The 23286-nt window shown below is 52.1% G+C and overlaps 4 protein-coding genes across 4 annotated transcripts; 3 read left to right on the top strand and 1 right to left on the bottom strand.

Annotated features, from left to right (window-relative positions):
* Positions 1 to 8399: 8399 nt before the first annotated feature.
* On the bottom strand, positions 8400 to 11180 carry LOC137894770 (leptin receptor overlapping transcript-like 1). Its single transcript, XM_068740235.1, has 4 exons — positions 11110 to 11180; positions 10491 to 10566; positions 10178 to 10364; positions 8400 to 9968 (listed from the first exon to the last, which is right to left on the bottom strand). The coding sequence occupies exons 1-4, from the start codon at positions 11123 to 11125 to the stop codon at positions 9852 to 9854; spliced, it is 396 nt and encodes a 131-aa protein (XP_068596336.1). The 5' UTR covers positions 11126 to 11180; the 3' UTR covers positions 8400 to 9851.
* Positions 11181 to 11947: 767 nt separating this feature from the next.
* Positions 11948 to 16936, top strand: srp72 (signal recognition particle 72). Its single transcript, XM_068740005.1, has 19 exons — positions 11948 to 12049; positions 12564 to 12684; positions 12861 to 12981; positions 13061 to 13204; positions 13488 to 13599; positions 13673 to 13704; positions 13821 to 13945; positions 14125 to 14182; positions 14278 to 14409; positions 14489 to 14617; positions 14689 to 14761; positions 14859 to 14923; positions 14998 to 15093; positions 15189 to 15292; positions 15452 to 15529; positions 15608 to 15745; positions 15836 to 15873; positions 15961 to 16120; positions 16198 to 16936. The coding sequence occupies exons 1-19, from the start codon at positions 11950 to 11952 to the stop codon at positions 16376 to 16378; spliced, it is 2007 nt and encodes a 668-aa protein (XP_068596106.1). The 5' UTR covers positions 11948 to 11949; the 3' UTR covers positions 16379 to 16936.
* Positions 16937 to 17242: 306 nt separating this feature from the next.
* LOC137894572 (snRNA-activating protein complex subunit 1-like) lies at positions 17243 to 18316 on the top strand. The gene has a single exon (XM_068740006.1). It carries the CDS (start codon positions 17243 to 17245, stop codon positions 18314 to 18316), a length of 1074 nt encoding a protein of 357 aa, XP_068596107.1.
* A 436-nt stretch (positions 18317 to 18752) lies between these two features.
* Positions 18753 to 21284, top strand: arl9 (ADP-ribosylation factor-like 9). The gene is made up of 4 exons (XM_068740007.1): positions 18753 to 19036; positions 19487 to 19634; positions 19778 to 19953; positions 20142 to 21284. The coding sequence occupies exons 1-4, from the start codon at positions 18839 to 18841 to the stop codon at positions 20316 to 20318; spliced, it is 699 nt and encodes a 232-aa protein (XP_068596108.1). The 5' UTR covers positions 18753 to 18838; the 3' UTR covers positions 20319 to 21284.
* The last annotated feature ends 2002 nt before the right edge of the window (positions 21285 to 23286 follow it).

Here is a 23286-nt window from a genome sequence, read left to right as displayed (position 1 = left end):
TGTTAGCGGACGGCTGCCGGGCGCTGCTTTTAAACATCACCAAACATGTGGCAGATTTGGGTTTCCATGACGATGCTGCAGATGCACGTTGCTTCCTCTCTGTGTAATCGGGGGCGGTTTACTCACAGCTGCTCAGGCCAACGGCGTCCTGCCTCCGCTGAGCGGCTGAACGGACGTCTGGTTCATGTTTTCATCCTGTTGGAATCTGCGTCGTGAATCATGATGGAAATCGTCCATTTGTCCAGCTGGACGAAAACAACACGGGGGGAAAAGAAAAGTGTCCTGAACGTCCAAGTAACAGGAGCGGGTTCCTCATAGCAGACGGAACGAGTTTCCCCCGTCAAAGGAAAGTCGGCTGATCTTTTCTTTCTTTTTTTGGAGGTGGTCGTCGTTCAGCTCGCCGCCGCCAAGCCGAGCACGCGAGAAACAGAGACACCGAGATGTGACTGGAATGTTTCGGCCTCCAGCTCATTTCGTCTTCATGTTCCGTGGACGTTCGGGGTCCCGCTGAGTTCCTGACGGTCCCGTCACGGAGGCGTCGCGGGTCAACGCTGCGGTTCGCGTCTTGTCTGGAGTTAAAAAAGTGAAGCCGGTCGCTCAGAAGCAAAGACAAATACCCGAAAGCGCCATTTTAAAAGATTCCCTTTTTTTTTCTCCTGCCATTCCTTCCTTTGTTTCCCGGTTGCCCTTCGTTTGGAACGCCGTCTTTTCCATTCCCAGACAGCTGGAGCGAGTTACTGGCTGCCTGGCGATCGGGCCGGCGGGAGGGGGAGAAGCAGATGGTTCGATTCTCATGTCGCCCCGGCCACAGACCTCCGCCAAGCAGCTCATTCCCCTCCTCCCTGGATGGACACCAGAAATCCATCCGTCCGTTTTCCTGTAGATGAGACGGTCCTTCCCTGTCCCGAACGTTCCCGATGACTCGGCATGTCTTCCGTGTTCACAGACGCACACACCGGACACTCCAGAGCGTCATCCTGCGAACGGCGGCCTCGCACCACACGTTCACTTTGTTCAAACGGAAACGAGGCGGCTTCACGGGACGATTGGGAAAGCAGGGAATTTGCTTTCGGGTTGTTCCGGCTGCAGATTCAGGAATCGTTTGCTGAACGCTGGATTGGGAGGTTTGGTTGTCTTACCTAACGCCGGCGGAGAGGCGGCGGCGTTCCTGCGGCGAAGACTCGGTCATCGTGTTTGTCTAGGGGAGGAGGCTGCCGTTTGTGTGTGTGTGTGTGTGTGTGTGTGTGTGTGCGTGTGTGTGTGTGTGTGTTATTTTTTTATATTTGTAGTCTCTTAGGAGAGTCCAGTGAAGTCGTATTAACTTTTCAAACTCTGCGGTTTTCTTCTGACTTTTCAGAGAAGAAATAACAGGAATAGTCGCCTCGCATCCGACGTCTGGAGAAATGTCGGATTGTCTGCTGGTAACTGTACTCGGTTACTTTCCATGACCGATCACATGCACGTTGCCCCAAACTAATCCCCATCGCAGCTGTTGGTCGCCCCAGAAACCGGCAAACAGACATTTTGGATGTAAAGTCAGCTCATCAGCGGCGGATCATTTATCCGATGACACAATGAGCACGACTGATTTGTTTTGATTTGTAAAACAGCTGAATGACGCTCGTTTCCTCCGTCGTGGGTTTTCCCAGATGTAAAAAGGTGCTAAAATCATTCCGTCCGTCTGAATTCCAGGGGAAGTTCTCGCCTCCCGGGATGCTCTTAAAGTCGCGTGGCTTTCCCACGGCGGCGCGAATAAAACAGAATTCATTTCACCGAATGTGCGACTGTTGAGATCCGTAACAACATCCCTGCACCCCCCGCTGCAGAGGCATCCTCACCTGGGCATCTTCTCGTCTGGCCCTTTCACTACGGGGGGGGGGGTAGCCAGCCGGCCGCTGCCCTCAGCAGGAAAACCTCCCAGGCAGGAGCAGCCTGGCGCTCCGAGTCTTTGTCATCTGCTTCGGGACGGTTATCTCAAACTCGGCTGACATTCCAAGTCAGAGGACGGCGTCGACTGCAACCCGCTAATTGAAGACACATTTGAGGGATGTTTCCCCCCCCCCCCCCCCCCTTGCCAAATGGGTTTCTACTTTTCCCCGGCGCGAGGGGGACCTCCGGTGGCCGGAGGAAGTTGTGAAGAATCCCGCTCCCGTCTGTCAGACGGTGCCGAGGACAGAGAAATCCACAGCAGATTAAATTATCTGCATTTGAGCCACAGCGTTGGAGCAGATTGAGGAAAGTCGAACACGCGTCCGGCGACCTGGAGGAGCGGAGGCCCGTCTGGACGGAACGCTGATCTGCTTCCTCGTGCGCTTCTCAGCGTCAGCAGGAAGGTAATAAATATTATTGATTCCAGATTTGTTCTGCGTTGACTCAAACGCGAAGCCACAGATTCTTTATGTAGCAAACATTCAGGCCCGTTGACTTCCTGTTTATTCTTTGGGAAAGGCGTCAGGAGACGCGTCATTCCTGTTTGAAAGCCCATTCCTGAAGCCCCCCGCAGGTTAAACCGGGATAATGAAACACGCCAGGTTTGACCACCTCCTGGCTGACCTGATTACCCACAATGCAACACTCCTGCAGGTGCAGGTTTGGGCTTAATTCACACCGGGGTACCGCTAGCTTCTGGACTGGGAAAAAGAAAGAGATCTTTGATGAGCTGCTCCTTTCATGAAACTCCGTGAGAATTCCGTTTCGTGTTCCAGAAGTGAAGTCGATCTATCCGATGGTGCGAGAGTGAATTTAACGATTTGCTAAAAACAGAGGGAAGACATTAACCCCAGTTGGGCAGAAGAGTCGGGTTCAAGACACGAGTGATGTGAGACTGGGAGTTATCCAGCTGAGCTTTTTATTCCCTGGCTCTATCTTTCATCCTGGCTACACGTGCCGAGGAAGAGCTGCCTGATCTAAAGAGCATGGACTCGATTTTACCCCCCCAGTAGCTCCGACAGAGACACGTCAAAAGAAAGACATCTGTCCTTCACTATCCGAGTCTCTGACACTCCCCCCGGAATCCTTCACAGACCTCTTTCTCATTGTTTTCTGTGGTGCCGAAAAAATGAAAGGATGTCTGAAAAAGAGGAGGAAGGGCGGAAAACTCAAAAACAATCCTGCGCCACACAAAAAGCATTTCAGACCTGAGAGGAAATAGATTGCAGATGTTGCTATCGGAGGAAATGTTTACAACCTGGTTCCACCTTGTTGGTGAAATCGGTGCCGGCGTGCCGTGGAAGGGGAACGTCGACGGTTAAAATGGGACATTACAGCCGGGGGGGGGGGATGTCTGCACACAAAGTGGCAATCAGCCTGTTTTCTGTTGGAAACAGAAAACGTTCCCACTTCATCCGTTTTTTAAGTGCTGTTATTGTTGGCGCCGAATGTCGCAGAATCAGCCGGATGGCGTTCGTTTTCCTGAAAGCCGAGCGACGGCCGACGGGACAGTGAGTCGAACAGAACGAAGGCCAAACGGAGCGGTCGGGTGAGAGTCGGATGTTCCACCGACGAGGTTCTCACCGTGAATGAGATCAGCCGCATCCGTCCATCTGGTCCGCGGGTCGTCCGTCTGGTCCGCCGGTCGTCCGTCTGGTCCGCCGGCCGTCCGTCTGGTCCGCCGGTCGTCCGTCTGGTCCGCGGGTCGTCCTGGAAATCTGCGGTTCGGACATTTATCAAAATTCTGCCAGAACGCTGGTAGAGTTGACAATCTCATAACAATGAGAAACGGCCAGCGTAATGCCGGTGAAAAGGCCTCGCCAGTGTAAACACTCCGTCCAGTGGAAAGTATATTTCCCAACATAAAACACATCTGTCTTCCAGACTGTCCGTATCGGGAGTCATAGAACAGAAACGGGAGGCGTTCCATCCCAGCTGGCCGACGCTGGAACGGCCTTGTCGCTGTGCTCCACCTGTTCCTCGGCGGTCTGGGCGGCGGCGGCCGCCGCCGTCTGGGACTCATCGCCTTCGCCACACACACACACACACACACACACACAGTTACCCTGCAGGCACCCTGTGAGCTGTAAAATAAGCTGCGTTCACATGCCAACCAGGGGTCAGCGGCGTGTCACTGTCGAGCTCTGAAACGCCCCCATGCTAGCTCCGCACAGGTCGGCAGGAACAGCTGGGAACGCCTGGACCGTCGACGTTCCCTCCCAAAACCGCGTTCCTCACGGCTCCACATGCAAAACCGCAACGTTTACCTTCAGCTAAACCCAAGTCCGATCCCATAAACGCTCCTTAAAGGAGGGAAGACCAGCCGGTGGACCTCAGCGAAGAGAGAGAACTCGAGCGAGTGACCCCGTGGAGTCCGTGATCATTTTAGATGAACTTGTTTGGTCCCGATCGCAACGCTCCACGCAGCCAGTAAGCTAAAGGCGTTAGCCTGTTTCCCGTCTGAGGTGGGTTCACGAGCCGAAAAACCTCAATGGCTCCAAGAAATGAAGTGTTTGCATAAACAGAATGAAGATTAGAGGAAGAAGAAGGTGGAAGGATTCCAGGAATATAACAACATGCGTGCCGCGCGGTGGGAAGAAAGCAATGTTCCTGCCTTTGGAACGTTAAGCCATCTCTTCATCCCGTTGAGCGAGGGAACGCCCACCGGACCGACCCACGAGATCCAGAACGGAGACCCTCCAGGCGTACCGCCACGCCCCTCATCAAGACTTCTTGATCCAGAAAACACCAGGAACTTCCAGGGCAAGGAGTTTTCCGGAAAATATCCGGTGAAGATCCCGAGCTGCTTCCTATACGCGTCGCCAGGCTAGCGTCCCGCCGCGTGGGGTGTAAACGTTTCTCTGACGGACAGCTTCCTTAGGTTCCCGGCGTGCTAGCAGCTCCCATCCCGACGATCCCGCTCAGCGTTCCGACACCCTAACCCTCGAGTGTTTACTCACGCCGCTGCCAAACATTTACATTCCCGTCCGAACCGTGTCAGAGGGAAAACCGCAGCATCCCGCTCTGCTTGGCGTTCGTCTGCGGCGGAGCAGTTCGCCTCTTCCTCGGGGAGGGCGGGAAAAGCAGCCGAGGGAAGCAAACCGCCGAACACGGAGAGTCCCGACGCGGCCGGATTGAAGCCTCGCCCCCCCCCCGGGACGAGCGAAGGAAACGTCATTCCGAGTTTCGCCAACATTTGGTCTTTTCGTTTTAAGCTCCGGAACGAAAGCGAGCGGCGACCTTGGAGTTTGTTTTCTGGGATGCTTCTCCGGCTCTCGTAGATGTTTAAGGAACGCTCTCCGTTCACGATAACGGGGGCTTTTCCAAACCCCTGCGGCGTGTCATAATCCGTATAAACTGACCGCAGCACATAATCCGTGTTCGCACAAACACGAGTCTCGCCTTCTCCTGGTTACATCCCGGTGTTAAATGTCCGGGACGTAAACACGGTATTCCGGCTGCACTTGGAGCGTCCGAGTCTCGCTCGGTGTGGAAACGGTTTATTTTGTGCCGACATCCCATCCAAGATTTGGGTAAAACTTCAAGACAGAACCAGACCTGAGTCTCCGTGCAGCTTTGGGTCCCGGCTGTTTATGGACGTCTTTAGTTTCAGCGCCGCTCTTCAATCCAGAAGTGACTTAATGCGGCGTGAAAAGGTTCAACGGGGTCGAGAAGGTGACCCCAGAGATGATTCCGTTAGTGGAAGGGAAGAAGAGGAACCTCGGCACAGAATCTCCTCCCGGATTTAGATGAATATTCTGTAATAAATCTCTGCGGTTTCACTCCCGGGGTCCGAACATCTCCCACACAAATATCTCTTGCATTTAGCGCTTCTCAAATAGCCTGCGGGGCCACACGGGGGATGGGCCCGACGGGCCGTAAACCAAGAACCTGCTACCTGGCTGCAGAGCGAGCTCCATCTCTCCGGCTGAGGCGCCAGCATCCTGCTGGAGGTGTTGTAAATTCGTCCGGCACCGGATCGCTCTCAGGGAAAACGCATTGAAATAGGAGGACTCTCGTTTCTTAGTGGGGGGGTTAAAGCGCTCCAGAGACGTGCTGCTTCTTCATCGTGATTGACGCCCCGCTCCTCTGTGAGCATCAATCCGTCTGGCTGACCTGTCGGAGTCGCCCTCACCTGTCGCAGCGTTCCTTGTGAATTAAAAACAGGTCATAAAAAGCATTTATGGGAGCAGTTAACCTTGTCGTCATGGTTACAGTTGTAATACTAATTTTGGCCACAAGAGGGTGATGCGCGCCGTTGGTCCCACTGCCTTCATTGATCTAAAACAGGCCTGAGGATTGATTACGGATTGATTATATAGCATAATAACGCACCTATTCAGAACTTAAAAATATTATAACTCCTATAAGTTCTTAGTTTTTGCCTCTCAGGCTTCTGTACTTTGGAGACTTCACCTTGAATTTAGGATCATCTTTCACTTCAAACACCTTAAAAGGCCCAGAGGACATTTATGAACCTCTCTGTCAGGTTCCGTGTGAGGCAGCGGTCGGTGCTATCGGGTCGGTGCCATCGGGTCGGTCTGATCGGGTTGTTCTGATTGGGTCGGTGTCATCGGGTCGGTGTAATCGGGTCGGTCTGATCGGGTTGTTCTGATTGGGTCGGTGTCATCGGGTCGGTGTAATCGGGTCGTTCTGATCGGGTCGGTGTCATCGGGTCGGTGTCATCGGGTCGGTCTGATCGGGTTGTTCTGATTGGGTCGGTGTCATCGGGTCGGTGTAATCGGGTTGTTCTGATTGGGTCGGTGTCATTGGGTTGGTGTAATCGGGTAGTTCTGATCGGGTCGGTGTCATCGGGTCGGTGTCATCGGGTCAGTCTGATCGGGTCGGTGCCATCGGGTCGGTGTCATCGGGTTGTTCTGATCGGGTCGGTGTCATCGGGTCAGTCTGATCGGGTCGGTGCCATCGGGTCGGTGTCATCTGGTCAGTCTGATCGGGTTGGTGTAATCGGGTCAGTCTGATCGGGTCGGTGCCATCGGGTCGGTGTAATCGGGTCGGTCTGATCGGGTTGGTGTAATCGGGTCAGTCTGATCGGGTCGGTGCCATCGGGTCGGTGTCATCTGGTCGGTGCCATCGGGTCGGTGTCATCGGGTCGGTGCCACCGGGTTCTCCTCGGTTCCTTCGCCTCCAACACAACCGAGACAAACATCACCGGAATAATCCTCATGAAGCCCGACGGGCCGGCTGCCCCGGTGGACTCTGTAGCCGTCCCGTAGGAGGGACGGTTCGGATCGTGTGCTGGGCCCGTTTAGGGGGGGGGGGGGGTCTCTGAAGCCAAGTGTAGAAAGGAAACCCCGAAGTGCAGGAATGTTCCCCAACGCCCAGACTCTGCAGGCGTTAAGAACCCAATGGCAGCTGAACCCGAGTTACGGCGTTCTTCGGGTCAGTCGTAGTTCTGAAGATTTGGCCACAGTACATAAATTCGAACCTTTAGGTTTTATGTTTCATGAAATGAATTGTTCTGGATCCAGAAGCCGACTTTATTCATTGTTTTTAAGCAGCTCTCCGACAGGCCGACCTGAAGTCGCCCGAGCAGTAATCCATTACTTCTGATCGGAGAGCAGTAATCCATTACTTCTGATCGGAGGAGCCGGAACGCCGGAACGCCGGAACGCCGTCCGAGGCTGCTGGAGTTCGGCGGCGCAGCGCGGTGAAGAGAAACGCCGCTCGTTAATTACGAAGCCATTAAAGATCCATTATTTATCTGTTTGTGCTCAGACAGGAAGATTAAACCGAGTCCAGTGAAGTGAACGAGCCCGACACCTGCTGGACGAGACAGGAACTGAATCTAAATCAACATTTCTCGTTAAATTAAACACAGTTTAATTAAACACGGTTTATTCACTCTCTTAATTATTCTTTTTTACAGATTGTTTGACTTCTATTTCATTCTGCTGCTAAACATCGAACGTGACGTTTATTCCGTTGCTGCTGGTGTCAGATATCTTATAAACGGTAAACAATGGTCCAAGTGCAGAAAATAAAACGGTCAGTTAAACCGAGAGGCGCTTTCAGCGGTTGTCGCCATGGCAACCTGGTGTTCGCGCAGGTTGAGGGGCCCTGCCTTTATCGTGGGTCAGGCAGGTACAAAGGAGAAGGTGAACCGGACTTTTATGTTCGCTGAATTAATTACACTTTATTTTGAAGGTCCTCCAGTGTAAATATTTAATTATGCATAGTGCTGTTTTAACTACATTTTAAATACATTTTAGCCTCTAAATATTGTGGCTTTAAGTTTAATTATCTGGCCATCAATCTACAGAAAACTGCGTTTCATTCCTGAATAAAGTTTTACAGGCTCTTGCGTGTAAAAAGCACAAACTCTGACTCTCCTCTCTGAAACCATTTCATTCCAACTAAAGCTGCAGATAAACATTTAAGGAATCCTTTACTTTAATTTCTCTGTGTCGGTTATAAGACGTTTTAGCCCAAATAAATATTTATAAGCTGGAGTTGAAAACAATAAATCAAAAACATTCCAAGGCGAGGATGTTCAAAAATGGAGTTTATTTTAAAAACAAGTCCAACATCCTGACCTTCGCCTCTGGAACACAAACGTTTCAGATAGAAAACGGTGTCGGGACAGCGACACGAAGCGGCCGATGAAAGAGACCCGCCCACGCGCTGGTGGAGACGCGCTTACAGGAGGACACGCACGCGTCATCGGCGGCGTTTCATGTTCAACACGGGGTCAGAAATGAAAAGGCTGCTGTCGCCGCGGCGCCTGGCGTTCCGTCAGGACTCGGACTCGCCGAAAGCGGAACCATGATGGCGTCACCGGTTTACATCACGCGATAAGGAATGTAATCGTTTGTGGGTTTTAAATAGCGGACGATTATTCTGATAGAGGAAATGATTCCGTTATTTCGAGTTGACTTTTTTTACTTTGTCCAGAAGTCAAACGTTCTAGCGGGAACATCTAAACTGAGCCGTCAAGAAAAATAAAACCGGTCGGCACGCAAACCTTCCTCCGACACGCCAGCGACGGGGGCGGAGCCTCCAGCGCACTAAATAAATAAACAAACCATAAAACAGGAACGACTACCACAGTAATGCTGGTGTGCTTCTGAAATCAAATGCTTTTATTTTGAAGGAGCAGGACGTAGCAGCTTAAAGCCTTCCTCTAGCTCAGCTGAGTTTATAACCAGGCTCCTCCTCCTCTCGCTGCTCGTCTGGGCCTTTCATGCGTTTTAGATTATCATGAATAAACATGAGGGGGGCGTGTCCAGCTAGCATGTGGATCGAGCGAATCCTCTCCCGTCAGGAAACCCAAGGAATGCAAACTAAACTGAGAATTCTCATTCCGGACGGATGGACGGACAGACAGATTCTCATGGACTCGGGTTCAGCGGGGACTGACGGATGAGAAGAGTCGGCGACGTCTTTGCCGTCAACGTGTCACCGAATTTGGCAGCGCCGTCTTGCGACTAAGCTAAAACCTGGACATGTTAAACGGCGTGACCACGTGGAGCGTGTCGGGAGCGTTTCGGGAGCGTTTCAGGAGCGTTTCGGGAGCGTTTCAGGAGCGTTTCGGGAGATCCCGCCCGCCTGGTCGGATTACATCTACATTCAGACGCCCAATCGTTTTCACATTTCCGCGGCGAGCATCGGCGGCTGTTGACCGGCGACCGTTAGCTTGACGCGCTCTTCAGCAGAGCGGAGACGGATGAAAAACAAACAAAAGTCACAAAACGCAGAAGTCGGAGCGAAACCACGACGAGTCGAAGTCGCCGGTCGTCGCGTTGCAGGCGGTAAAAAAAACAAAAACACAAACAGTATTGCACTGGTTTGGCGCGACTCTATGGATGGGCGTCGTCATAAATAACAACAACAACAACCAGAATGATTAATAACTGTAACGCTAATAAAAACAGTTCAGACCGGCGTCCCCTCGGCGCCGCCTTTTACCACTGCTGCCAGCTGAAGTCGTCGTTGGACCCGAAGACCAGGAAGAAGCCCAGGATGGTCCCGAAGATGACCGCGTTAGCCGTTAGCACGAGCGCGCACGCCCCCCAGACGATCTGTGGAGCAGCACGTTAATAATTCACGTTAGCAACTGTCGCCGGGCTGCAAGGCGCGCCTTCGGGCCGCACGCTGCGCTACGGCAAGCGGGAAGGGGCGTCGACGCCAGCTAGTAGCGACATGCTAATCGTATCCGCCGTGCAGACATTTTGTAGCTTCTCTCAAGGCGTGCGGGGCCGGTTTCTGTGCCGATGCGCCGCCAACTTACGATCCCGGCTCTGGCGAAGACGATCGGCAGGCCGAAGGCCGAAATGACGATGCCCGTCGTGAGGAAGATGGCCAGCTCTTTGCAGGCGTTGCTGGCCGAGTCTGTGTCGTCGACCATCCTCCGGGAGACGCAGTAAGGGATGGGGGCGAGGACGTAGAAGAAGAGGAGGAACAAAGGCCAGTATTTGCTGCACGGAGGTAAAAAAAGAGAGATAAAGGAGGACAAACTGAGAAGAAATAAAGTAGGCAGCGTGAAGGGGCTGGTCTGACACGCACGCACACGCACACGCACACGCACGCACACAGGTACTTACTCATACACGGGGAGGGCGCATCCTAGCATGAGGAACATGAGGCCGATGGCCCCCCCGAAGGACAGGCTGATGAGCGCTAAAGGGGAGACCGGAGAGGGCGTCATCAGCGAGCCGCTTCTTCTTCATCCTAACCCCCCCCCCCGGGGGGCCCCCCCGGCTGCAGCTTCCATGTGATTAATCAGCTGATTTCACGTGATTTAGGAACGCGACCCTCGCAGCGATACGGCCTGATCGGTTTGGGCGTTACCGTGAATTGATCCAGCGATTTAATTAACGCGCATCTCAGTCAGCGACGGTGTAATTACCGGTGCGGCTAGCTTTAGCATCGCGGTAATTACTACGTTGTTGCGCCGCTAATACGGTGTTACGTCAAAACACGCGCGACGTTGTGTGTTGGCGGTTTGTCAATTAGCTTCAGATGTTGTGTACTTAATGGTGTTTACAATAGAGCCCAGGCAATCCAAGCTATGCGGCTAATGCTAACGACGGGACTGGCCGCACTACTTCACGTCACCGTCGGCTAGCTGGGATCGGCGGACGCATATTTTGAGACATTTTTTGTTAAACGAGTCGTGTTTTAATGGCTTTACGAACAAAACGTGACGTGAATTTCCTTTACCTTTAATCCCAGCCATTTCTCCCGGACAAAAGCTCGACACAGCCCCGGTGGTTGACAACAGTGCCCCCCCCCTCCCTCTTCCGCTGAAGAAGACTCCGCGTCCAACCGAACTGAACCTCTGACCACGCGTTCACGGTCTGTCGGAAAATCCGGGATTTGTAACACAAAGCGTCATTTTCTTAAAATATTACATTTATTTATTAGTGGAATATTACTCTGATCTTTTGATAGCTATGAGTAAATATTTATAAAGTGCCCACACGTAAATTTGTAAAACGAACCTCTTTTTATTTTTTAAACCTGTTACATTTCTCTATTTGCAAGACAGGGTTTTTCATATTTCTCAACCCCCCCCCCCCCCCCCAGATTTGGTCAGACATAAAGGATTTTTGTGAGTAGTCTTGGGTTGTAATTTATTATTATTTTTATTTTTATTTGTATTATTATTATTATTATTATTATTGAAATAGTAATCTGCTCTTATCCAGTTATTTTAAAATAATCAAGCCCATAAAAAAAGAAAACATGACTAGAACCTACACGTTTAGTATTCGCCTAATTGTGAAATCACTGTTCACCATGACCAGATTTTGATGGATTTTCCTCCGACGCCTTTTTGTTTACTTTGAAGGCGTCATCTGCCGCGTCACCGCTCAGTACTAAGCCTTAATGCTAGCGGTTTTTTTCCGCTAACAGTTTGTTTGTTTTTATATTCAAACGCATTATTTTTGATTAAAGTGTTTTTGTTATTTATTTATTTTTAAGACAATCGATAATTAAAGTTAACCCGGATGTGTACGTAGCTCTACTTCCGCCAACTCGTAAGTCCGTTCAGTGAAGATGGCGGCCGTCGGGCTGTCTGTGGCTTCGTTGTGGACCGAAGTGAACCGCTGCGGTCAGAATGGCGACTATACAAGAGCCCTGAAAGCCCTGACGAAAAGTAGGAATGAGTATCGATCATTGTGCTCTAAAACAAAATGGGAGCTGCGTTCCGGTAGCGGACAGGCAGCCTCCGGTTAGCGAAGTTCACCGGCGAAGCTAGGGCCAGCAGCATGTTAGCCTTTAGCTAGCCTAACGGCAGTTATACAGTCTCTTTTCAGCACCTGTGCAAACTGAGTTACTTCTGCTTCATACTTAATTAGTGCAGCTGCGACATTTCCTGGATTTTTGTTAATGAATAAAATTAGTTTTCGCCCCGTAAGTGCGTCAAGCGTAGTAGTGACGTGTCTCCAGCCGAACAGCTGACTTGTCATGGTTGGCAGCCAATCATCGTGCAGCTAGCCAGCTAGCACCAGAATGGACTTTTCTGTAAATTGTTAGACATTTTGCTTTAAATCTCTCTTTCGGTTCTTTTATGTCTATCGGAGGCGTATAGTCTTACAACTATCTTACAAAATGTTTCCTGACATTCGCTCAAATGTTTGTGTTTACTGAGCGTTTTTCTCCTCCCACAGTCTTGCAGGAGAGCAGAGACGACGGGACGGCCCTTTACTGTAAGGTCGTCTGCCTGGTGCAGAACGGCAGCTTCAAAGAGGCTCTCAACGTCATGAACACGCATTCAAAAGTGCTCGGCAGGTAATCTGTACAGAAAGGACCTGCCATTCGCTTGGATTGCTTTATTTAGATCTATTTTCAAGCTTTAAATGGAATAAATGTTGGCTTTGTGCCGCTCCAGAGGGAGTTATTTCATCAGACATTGCCTCTGAACGAGCAGCCTGCTGAAACGTTGTTTTATCTCCGCCCTCCCTCAGTGAGGTTCTGTTTGAGAAGGCGTACTGCGAGTATCGGCTGAACAGGGTAGAAAGCGCCCTGAAGACCATCGAAGGGGCTCCGGAACCGACGGACAAGCTGAAGGAGCTCTACGGCCAAGTGGTGAGACGGGAGGGTCGGACGAATGGCCGGGTGGCGTGAAGGTTAGCGCCGCTGATTCTGTCTTCCCGCCCGGCTCCAGCTGTACAGGCTGGAGCGCTACGGCGAATGCAAGTCCGTCTACACCGATCTGATCAGGAACTCGCAGGATGAGTACGAGGAGGAGAGGAAGACCAACCTGGCCGCCGTGGTGGCGTCCATGAGTCAGTGGGAGGAAGCTCCTCTGGTGAGCGGCTCCTGAACGCAGCGTGCTCGATCGCTGTTATGGGGCGGGGCACGTTTTTAATGCTCCGGTCTTGATGGAGACTTTTCAAGAGCAACTTAAAGTGTTGAAATTCAAACTTTAGACCAAAATAAAGATAAACACAAAGGAGCAAGAATCCATTTCTTCGCTAAAACGTATCATCATATCAAATATATGCAGTCGGGTTTCAGGGCACATTTAATTGTTTTAACTTGTCAACCAATCGGAGTCTGAACCTGCAACCGAGCTCCGTTTTCCTCCGCAGGAAGACCTCGGCCTCCCCGAGTCGACGTACGAGCTGTGTTACAACGCCGCCTGCACTCTGATTGGCCGAGGACAGCTCAGCGAGGCTCTGGATAAGCTCCGGCAGGGAGAGGGTCGGTCGCGCTCGGCTCCGCCTCCTGTTTAGTCGTGCGTGGTTTGCCTTTAACCGATGCTTTTCTTTCACAGAGCTTTGCCGAGTCTCGCTGGCGGAGGATTCTGTGAGTGCTCGGATCATTTATGCGTCTGTTTGAAACCGTCCTCAGACGCTCGTTTTATCCTCCGGGCCCGTTTACGCCTCTCACGGATCAGGATCGTTGTGATTTGTTCCCGTCAGGATGTGACGGAGGAGGACATCGAGTCCGAGCTGGCCGTCATCCATTCTCAGATGGCTTACGTCATGCAGCTCCAGGGCCGGCCAGAGGAGGCGCTGCAGCTCTACAACCAGGTCATCAAGCTCAAGTGAGGACGTTCGGTTCCGTCCTAGAGTTGGACTCGCTTTGTCTCTGAAGGCAGGACACGAATCCGTCTTTGTGTGTGTGTGTGTGTGTGTGTGTGCGTGTGTGTGTGTGTGTGTGTGTGCGTGTGTGTGTGTGTGTGTGTGTGTGCGTGTGTGTACGGACGTCTCCTCTCCATCGCAGACCGTCCGACGTCGGGCTTCTCGCCGTGACTGCCAACAACATCATCACCATAAACAAGGTGGGGGGGGGCGGGGGAGGGGGCGGAGTCGACCGCTGAATAGAAGCCTCTCTGGTGTCTCCGCTGAGACGTTGAACGTAAATCCGCTCCTGCAGGACCAAAACGTTTTTGACTCGAAGAAGAAAGTGAAGCTGACGAACGCCGAAGGCGTCGAATTCAAGCTGGCGAAGAAGCAGCTGCAGGCCATCGAGTTCAACAAGGCCCTGCTGGCCATGTACACCAACCAGGTGGCTGGGGGGGCGGGGCCACGTCGGAGACGCGGTGGGACACTTCGGCGCTGACGGCGGTGTCTTCGGTCTCCGACAGGCCGAGCAGTGCAGGAAGCTGTCCTCCGGGCTTCAGTCCCAGAATCCGGGTCACCCGCGTCCCGTCCTCATCCAGGTGGCCCAGCTGTGCCGGGAGAAGCAGCACGGCAGAGCCGTGGAGCTGCTGCAGGTGGGCGGCGGCCTCGCCTGCGCGTGGGCGGCGCCGTTCTCTGGCTGACAGACTTCTCTTTCGTTATCCAGCGATTCTCCAGCCAACATCCGGAGAGCGCGTCGGGCATCAAGCTGACCATGGCGCAGCTGTGCTTGGTCCAAGGTACCGGCGGGGTCCGGGCGGGGTCCGGGCGGGCTCGCCTTGGGTTGCTGGTTTGATCCCTCAGACTGAAATGAATGACGTCGTCGTTGTTCCTCAGGGCACGTCACCAAAGCCTGCGACGTCCTGCGGTCCATCGAGGAGTTCAAGCACAAATCGGGGATGGTGAGCTTGAACTCGGCTGAAACGGGGAGGTGGGCGGCGGCTTATTGCGAGCGTTAACCCGTGGCTCCTCCCAGGTCTCGGCGCTGGTGACGATGTACTCCCACGAAGAAGACATCGACGGCGCCATCGACGTCTTCCGGCGGGCGATAGAACACTTCCAGTCGGAGCAGGTCTGTGTTCCAGCCGGGACCGCCTCCCGGTTCCACCGCCGTGGGGTCGGGGGTCTGCTGCGTGACCGCCCTCCTCTGTGCCCCCCCCCCCACAGCCCGGATCTGCTGCACACTTGGCTCTCGTTCGGGAAGCTGCCAATTACAAACTGAAGCACGGACGGAAAAAGGAAGCCATCATTGATCTGGAGCAGCTGTGGAAGTGAGTCCCGGCCCGGAACGCCGTCCGGTCGGTCTCAGCGCGGCGTCAAATAGATCCAACGCTCCTCGGGATGCTGGGAAGCTCCCGGTCCGGCTTCGTTCTGCAGCGGTCGGTGGGATTCCCATGATGCCCGTTTCTTTTGAATGTTTCCCGAAACAGGCAGAACACCGCCGACGTCCACACGCTGGCGCAGCTCATCTCGGCGTACTCGCTGGTGGACACGGATAAAGCCAAATTGTATCCTCCGACTCGCCGAGAGGAAACTGAGCTTCCTGTTGTTTTACGTATCGGTGCTTCCTTAGCGTCCGTCTCCAGCCTCAGCAAGCACCTCCCCTCCGCCGACTCGATGGCCTTGAACGTCGACGTGGACGAGCTGGAGAATTCCCACGGAGCGACCTACGTCCGGAAGAAAGCCGCCAAGCTCCCGGGAGAGATCCTTCCCAAGGAGCCGGGGTGAGACCGGCGTGATCGGCTTCACCGCGTTGTTTGATGATTAAAGGGGGTGGGAGGAGCCATAGTTTCACTTCCTGTTTTTCTTTACAGCCAAGGAGAGATCAAAAAGAAGAGAAAGAAAAAGAAAGGTTTGCCATCGATCTGATTTTTTTTTTTTTTTTTTTTTAAAGGAGCGTCTTTCGCTGACATTTAACGATCCTGACTTTCCTCATCAGGCAAACTTCCCAAAAACTACGACCCCAAAGCGACCCCTGACCCTGAGAGGTGGCTGCCCATCAGGGAGCGCTCCTACTACAGAGGGAAGAAGAAGGGCAAGAAGAAGGAGCAGATAGGAAAAGGCACGCAGGGAGCGACGGCGGGAGCTTCGGCCGAGCTGTGAGTAACCGGCCGGGCGTCTCCTCCTCCCCCCCCCCCCCCCCCCCCCTCTCTGATTGGTTCCTTCCCTGCTCCAGTGACGCCAGCAAGATGGCCAGCAGCCCCCCTACCTCTCCCAGACCGGGATCCGCATCCGGCTCATCCACAGCCCCCGCCGGCAACGTGGTCCCACCCCGGCAGCAGAAACCGGCGACCTCGGGGGCCGCGCGCAAGAAGGCACCGCAGAAGAAGAAGAAAGGGGGCAAAGGTGGTTGGTAGAGGGAAGCGGCGCCCGGACAGCAGGCGTTCTCCGCGTGGTTCTATTGTTCTTTCGTTTAAACGTTAAACCAAAAGTTTTTGTTTTTAAGTACAGAAGCGAAGATTTAAAGGACGATTCCGCTGAATGTTAACTTCAGTCGACGGTTTCTTTTCTGAGGTTTGCTGATGTTTTGAGGACAACAGAAAATACAGATTCTCACTTTCAAGCCGCCATGAAATGGAAACGTGCAGGTTTTTGTTTTTTTACTCTTTCATCGTTCTACATATAATAAAATGTGATCCTTTTTTTTTTTATTCCACCGACTCCCATTAAAGGACGCTAAACGTTTAGACGACGTCCTTCCTTCCATCAGTTCCGGATTTATATTGTTGATAGTCGTTGCGTTTTCGGAGACGTCCTCAGCCTGAACTCTACTTCCTGTTATTTTCCAGTGCCTGCGTTGGTCCAGAAATTCAAACGAAGGGTTTATATTCTTGAATTGAATTTTTTGACGAACGCATGTTTCAGCCCAAACAGGCGGACCCTGTTTTAAGTCTTAATAAAACTCTTCACAGCAACGTGTGGCGTCTCGTGTTTCCCGCCGGTCTCGGATCGGGCCGATGCTGAACCTAAAAAAAAAAAAAAAGTGTTTGCTTTATGACATTTGAAAATTAGACTAAAAATGAGATGATGAAATTGTTTTTTTTTTAGTCGCGTAAGGGACGTCTCATCAACGCAGCTTTGCACGGGTGTCACGCACACCTTTCCCAAGCCCCTCCCGCTTGTGGGCGTTGCAATCCGCCGGTTGGCCGCTTCTCCCCGGCCTGCTGGGAGTCACACCTGAGCTCGTTCAGACCTTCGGGCCGGCGCGTTTGCTCGTCAGGATGCCTCTCGTGCAGCCGTTCTTCGCAGACTTCTTCTACGCTCCTCTGACCGGAGACGTGGAGGAGCTGCTGGCCCGTTTCCAGCTCAGGGACTCGGTCAGGTACGCCGACTTCTCGGCCGTTTGGAGAGAGATGGCCTTCTCGGATGTCTTCTTGGGCATTTGCCGCATGGGCGAGCTGAGAAGCTTCGGCAGAGTGGCGCTGGCCACGGCGGTGAAGTACTTCCTGCCTCCGTACAGCTACCAGATCCGAGTGGGGGGCTTGTATTTGATGTTTGGGCTTTTCCACACACAGCTGTCCTCTCCGCCTGTGCAGATTAGACTGGCTCTGAGAGACTGGGCCTCGGTTCGGACGTTCCTGAAGAGGTCCCTGGATTCTGGACATCACGACGTTCTCTACATCTATCACAAGCTTGTCGCAACCAAAGCCTTTAATTTCACCGCCATGCCACATTTTCTCACCTTCCAAAAGCAGAGGAAGCCGAAGCAGGAAGTCGTGTGTGCCGAGTTCCTTGGGCGGACCACGGCGGTCCAGGAGATCATCGCTTCGGAGATCCTGGTCGAGCTGAGCAACATTGAGAGCCAGTATGCCCGGCTGAAGGAGGCCACGGCGGAGGTCAGCTCCAGGGTCGCCGTGGCCCAACGAGACTTCGCCGCGTGTCTGAAAGACGCTGTGTCCGAGTTCACCGCTTGGCAGCAGAAGACTTTCTCTCAAGTTCACAGAGGCGAGAACTCCGGCGACGATGAGGAATATGAAGATGATGAGGATGAGGATGATAGGAAGCAAGCCAAGGCCAGCAGCAGCAGAGCTAAGCTCCTGTCATCCATCAAGCAGAAGAGTTACAAAACTCTCCAGGAGGCGCCGAGGTCCAGGAGGCACCGACAGGCCCAGGTGGTGGAGTCAGGCAGCTCGGGACCAGAGCCGGATCCAGTTTCACGGAAAAAAAGGCCCCTTTCCCTGAGAGCTCGGACCTGGAAGAGCCTCGGCTTGACGCAGGGGGAAAATAAAGCAAACGCCTGGCTCCTGAGTGCTCCTGAAAAACAGACGCCAAGGAGGACCAAGGCAACCAGGTAGAATCTGAGAAGTACAAATAGTTGAGTTCAATTCACTTGGAAATCCCTTTATATCAAGATTTGGTCTGATTTTACTTTTTATGGTCCTTAAAGACAGTGATGTCATAATTTAATTTGCTAATAAATATATTTTGCCATCGTTCTGATTCCATTTTTTTTATTACGTCAAATTAGGCCGTTTGAGTTTGTTTACTATTAAAGGAGTTGAATAATTAAATAAGAATACAGTGACCTGTATAAAATCTAATTTGTTGAATGAGTGTAAATGTAATAAAAGCTTTGTTTAAAGTATTTAAACTTTTCTTGTGATTTGTGACGTAATGTCGCCATCCGGTGGTGACTTTGTGACACTGCGTCAAGCGCCGCAGACCGGAAATGCCGTGCGGAGAAGTTCTCCTCAGCTTCCTGTCTATTCAGCCACTTGTTGAAGAGGAGAACCGGACGCTTAAAAGTGTAACGATGTCAGAACCGGACGGGCAACAGTAGAAACGGCGTCGAACGCGGAACCGCGCCGCGGAGCGCCATGTTCGGTGTCAGGAAAGCCGGTTTCCTGTGCGCCTCCGCCGCCGTCGCCGGAGGAGCCGCCTATCTCGTCTGGAACTACGCGCGGTCCTCCTCCTCCTCCTCTTCCTCCTCCACCGAGGAGGAGAAGCCTGGAACGCGGGATGAGGAGCGACGAGAGGAGCAGACCGTTGCTGCCGAAGCTCCGGTAGCACCGACGGTAAAACCTCTTCGGGGCGCCGCGACGTGTTTGTAGTTTAGAAACCGAAGCCGGAAGAAGCTAAATGTTCAAAACAGCATCCGGAATTTATTTTTGTGATTTTTAGATTTGTAATTTAGGACACTTGGGGGCGATTAAGTTCTTCTGAAACCTTTGAAACGAGTTTAAGCAACTTATCCGAGGTTCACCGTTGCATTCTGGGAGATGTAGGACGTCCCTGGAGGACACACGGACGGATCCGGACAGAGAACTCACGCCTGAATCACCGTGAAATGAGCGGTTCTTGTTCCGGGTTCCAGATGTGAATGTTATCCGTTTAATTTCGTGTTTATTTTTATAAATATAACAAAGAATGAATTTAATATTCGTTCCTTGACGTATTTTCATTCCTGGTTAATCTGTAGATAACTTTCCTGATGGATGATTTATTTCCTTTCTGCCCCCCCCCAGGTTCTGGTTCTGGGTCTGGACGGAGCCGGTAAGACGAGCCTGCTGGCCTGTTTGGCCTCCGGCAGCTCGGAGGCCGACGTGCAGCCGACGGCGGTCTCCAACGCCGTCTCCATCGACCGGGCCGGCCTGCGCCTGGACTTCCTGGAAAGTGAGTCTCGTTAGCGTCCCGTTAGCGCCCCGTTAGCGTCCCGTTAGCGTCTCGTTAGCGTCCCGTTAGCGTCTCGCTGGCGCCGCGGGACTTGAGCGTTCGGGCCGACGACCCGGCGTCACCGTTGTCCGTCCTTCCGTCAGTCGGAGGCAGAGAGGAGCTGCGTCCGTCCTGGCGGCGCTACGTGTCCGGTGCCCGGGCGCTGGTCTTCGTGGTGGACTCGTCCGACCCGCAGCGCTTTCCCCTCGCCAGGAGACATTTACACGAGCTGCTGGCCTCTGACCCCCGCCTGCCTTTAATGGTTCTGGCCAACAAGCAGGTGAGCCTGACCGGAGACGCTCCAGACTGTTCCAGTCAAAGCCAGCCGGTTCTAGGTAGAACCTCAGCAGGTCTGAGGTTCTCCCTGCTTGAGAACCAGAACCGGAGAGTTCTCGAGATCCGTCCGATTCGGTGAAACATTTTATAGATTTTGTCGTCGGGTGAATTTAAACCGCTGACCTTTTCCAGGACCTTCCGGGAGCCGGCGGCACCGCCGACCTCTGCGAGGCCCTGGCGCTGGCCGAGGTCGGGGAGCGCCGCTTGTTCGTGATCTCGACCTACGCGAACACGGGAGAGGCGGAGCTCAGCTCGGGCGTGGCAGACGCCCGGGAGCTGATCGGCCAGCTGGTCCGTGACGGCGGATGAAACGCGCTTCGGGCTGCCGGCGGTTCTGATCCGGTGATCAGATGTTTGCACCTTTCGGGTTTTCATTTTGTTTGTAAAACATTTCCTTTTTAGGGGGCGGGGTCTAGAAGACGCTCATAAAAATGTCTCTTGTTTTCTTCACCAAAGATGTTCTTCGTTCTAACCGCGTTCGGGTCTGTGTTCAAACCAGAACCGCCTCCCACTTAATGAAACGCGAGTCGGCTTCAGTTCTAGTTTATACCTCAAAAAAAGTAAAGCGCAGCTAGAAATCTGTTACATTCAGTTTAATGTTCTGCCACTAGGGGTCGCCAACGGTCGATATGTCTGTAAAGGAAGTTTATTTTGACTTCACAAAGGGAATACGGGCAGAACTTTCTGTGTTCTGATTCCCTTTCGTGGCGTTTGAATCCTTCGTGAAAGGGATGCAAAATGTTTCTTTGATCTTCACGTCTTTGTAAACCAGAAATGTTTGTTCAGTTTTGTGTTTAAAAGTCTTAAAGCGGTGTTTGAAACGAATGTTTGCAATAAAATGTGACTTGTTTGATGCATCAGGACAGAACATACGTGAACCAGCAGCGATCGGGTTTCTGCTGGTTCCAGATTGAACCCTGATCCCCGTCCTCATTTCAGGATCGATGGACCCGAGTCGGATCCGTCCTGCTTGGTTTGGACTGGCGTGAGGGGGGGGGAGGTTTGATCCCACAGCTCATTAAGGGGATAATCTGGGATTAGCCTGTTGATATCCTGAGCCGGATGTTTCTCATTTCTCTTTCCTGGTTCGATGGGCGTCGCCAAAACGCCGATCTATCAATCAGTGCTCCCTTCAATTCATTTCTTAAATTAAATTCCTGAATTTGTTCCAAATTTAACCCAAGAAAAGATGTGTCAAAGATTTTCATACACAATTAACTAATGTCAGAAATAAAATCTGTCTATTGTCTTGTGTTTTTTACTTACAATTAATAAATGAACAAACACTAACATTAAGTTTAGCTCTGCAGTAGTTTGTGTGTCTCTGTGGCTCGGTGGTTCGGGCCCTGGGCTGGGGAGCGAAGAAGTCCACCGCTTCCTGGGTTCGAGTCCCAGCTCTGCTGGAATGTGGAGCATGTAGATCATGTCTTCCCCATTTTATTCACTTGGAACTTCATGGCTCCAGACACAAAGTGGAACGTTTCTGGCAACGCTCTTTTGAGCTGTAGAGTTTTCAGAACTCCGTCTGAGCGTGTGATGTGTGTATTTAACCCGAGTTCTATCCAAACCCGAGTTCTATCTAAACCCCAAGCTCTATCTAAACCCGAGGTTTTTTTTTTTTAAACCAGGGGGAAGTTCCGTGAGCAGTCTGAAATCTCAACGTAGTGACGTAGTGACGCTACGCGGTACGTCTCCGGAAGAGGAAGTACAGCGAGCACTCCAAGTTGCTGAATGAATGAATATATTTATTAGATAGAATGTTAGAGTACAAGTACAGTCACACAGTAGCATGTATTACAGTACAAGTACAGTCAAACATCCTGTCTAAGAGGAGCATTTCTAAAAAGCCCTTCCGGTCTTGTTTCCGTTGAAAGTCCTTCGTATATAAATCATCCACAATTAACAATACATGCTCCGAGGGGAAGCTCAGTTACCGAAAAAACTAAACGTGGTGAAATATGTACCGCTGTGTGTAGATCTCATTAACTAAATACGCGTTATAATACTTTAATCTTTTGTTCAGAATCATCTACTTTATCACCGGGAACCGACACGACTTCTCCCCGCAGCTCCACGGAGCACAGGCAAGCATGAGCGACGAAACTGGACGGTGATTGGATAAATGCTGGGCTTTGTCCCGCCCATCAGCGTCTCCGGGGCACGATGATTGGATGGTCTGTCTGAGGCCTTTTTGAAAGACAGTGAAATAAGCGAACCAGCTAGCTTAAAACACACGAAGCATTTTACGTGTTTCATTCCGGAGACTTTACGGATGAGCGACTTTGTGTTTGTTAAAAGCGACTAACGTTGTGTAACATTTATGATTTAAGCCAGAACTAAATGAACTTCCCTCATTTGGCGGCGCACTCCAAACCAAAACAAACACGGGAGAGGGCGGGACTTCCCCTCCGGCTTTGTCCAATCGACGAGCTGACGCTGCTCTGAAAGTTCGCCTCTCGTTAGAAACCACAGTGTGAAAGCAGACCTTTCATAAATTACAAATGCAACAATGAAAAATGGAATGGACGGAGACTGAAAAAAAAAAAACCCGGTCTAGTAGTAACTATTAACTTTTAATTAATAGTAAGAACAATGATCAGATAAACAGACAAGTCAAACAAATCCGAATATTAGGTACCTAACAAACATTTTGAGGGCACATGTGACCCTCTTGTCCACACAAATAACAAATTAGCTTCTTCCCAATGTTAAAATGCTATTTTAATCATAAACTACTTTATGTTTAGAATAACATTTTAATTAAAAACGGATCCAGATGTAACTGAGACGTGAAACTGAGTCTCTGCTCACATCCACACAATGAAAGCTCGTGATTAGTCCACTCACATGTCCTCCAGGTCCACGGCGCTGGACATGTCCCAGCATGAGAGCATTTTCAGCACAACAGCAGCAGCTTCCGGTGGCGTCCAATGGCGTCCAACGGCATCCAGCAGCGTCCAGCGGCGTCCAACGGCGTCCAGCGGCGTCCAACGGCGTCCAACGGCGTCCAGCGGCGTCCAGCGGCGTCCAGCGGCGTCCTGCGGCGTCCAGCGGAGTCCAACGGCGTCCAACGGCGTCCAGCGGCGTCCAGCGGCGTCCAGCGGCGTCCAACGGCGTCCAGCGGCGTCCAGCGGCGTCCACCGGCGTCCAGCGGCATCCAGCGGCGTCCAGCGGCGTCCAACGGCGTCCAGTGGCGTCCACCGGCGTCCAGCGGCGTCCATTGTAATCTCAGCGCTTCCCGCAAACAACCCGGCATCCGGCCAACGCTCCCCGCTGA

The sequence above is a fragment of the Brachionichthys hirsutus genome, chromosome 6, assembly GCF_040956055.1.
Source record: "Brachionichthys hirsutus isolate HB-005 chromosome 6, CSIRO-AGI_Bhir_v1, whole genome shotgun sequence".
Classification (NCBI taxonomy): domain Eukaryota; kingdom Metazoa; phylum Chordata; class Actinopteri; order Lophiiformes; family Brachionichthyidae; genus Brachionichthys; species Brachionichthys hirsutus.
The sequence above is the reverse complement of the archived record's forward strand: the minus strand, read 5'-3'. Positions and strand labels throughout refer to the sequence as shown.

Coding starts and splice junctions, on each gene's coding strand:
- srp72 (XM_068740005.1), top strand. CDS start 11,950: ATGGCGGCCGTCGGGCTGTCTGTGGCTTCGTTGTGGACCGAAGTGAAC. Junction 12,685..12,860: donor CATTCAAAAGTGCTCGGCAG/GTAATCTGTACA, acceptor GCCCTCCCTCAG/TGAGGTTCTGTTTGAGAAGG. Junction 15,530..15,607: donor GACACGGATAAAGCCAAATT/GTATCCTCCGAC, acceptor GTCCGTCTCCAG/CCTCAGCAAGCACCTCCCCT.
- arl9 (XM_068740007.1), top strand. CDS start 18,839: ATGTTCGGTGTCAGGAAAGCCGGTTTCCTGTGCGCCTCCGCCGCCGTC. Junction 19,037..19,486: donor AAGCTCCGGTAGCACCGACG/GTAAAACCTCTT, acceptor GCCCCCCCCCAG/GTTCTGGTTCTGGGTCTGGA. Junction 19,954..20,141: donor TGGTTCTGGCCAACAAGCAG/GTGAGCCTGACC, acceptor GACCTTTTCCAG/GACCTTCCGGGAGCCGGCGG.
- LOC137894572 (XM_068740006.1), top strand. CDS start 17,243: ATGCCTCTCGTGCAGCCGTTCTTCGCAGACTTCTTCTACGCTCCTCTG.
- LOC137894770 (XM_068740235.1), bottom strand. Junction 10,365..10,490: donor TGCGCCCTCCCCGTGTATGA/GTAAGTACCTGT, acceptor ACCTCCGTGCAG/CAAATACTGGCCTTTGTTCC. Junction 9,969..10,177: donor TCTTCGCCAGAGCCGGGATC/GTAAGTTGGCGG, acceptor GCTGCTCCACAG/ATCGTCTGGGGGGCGTGCGC.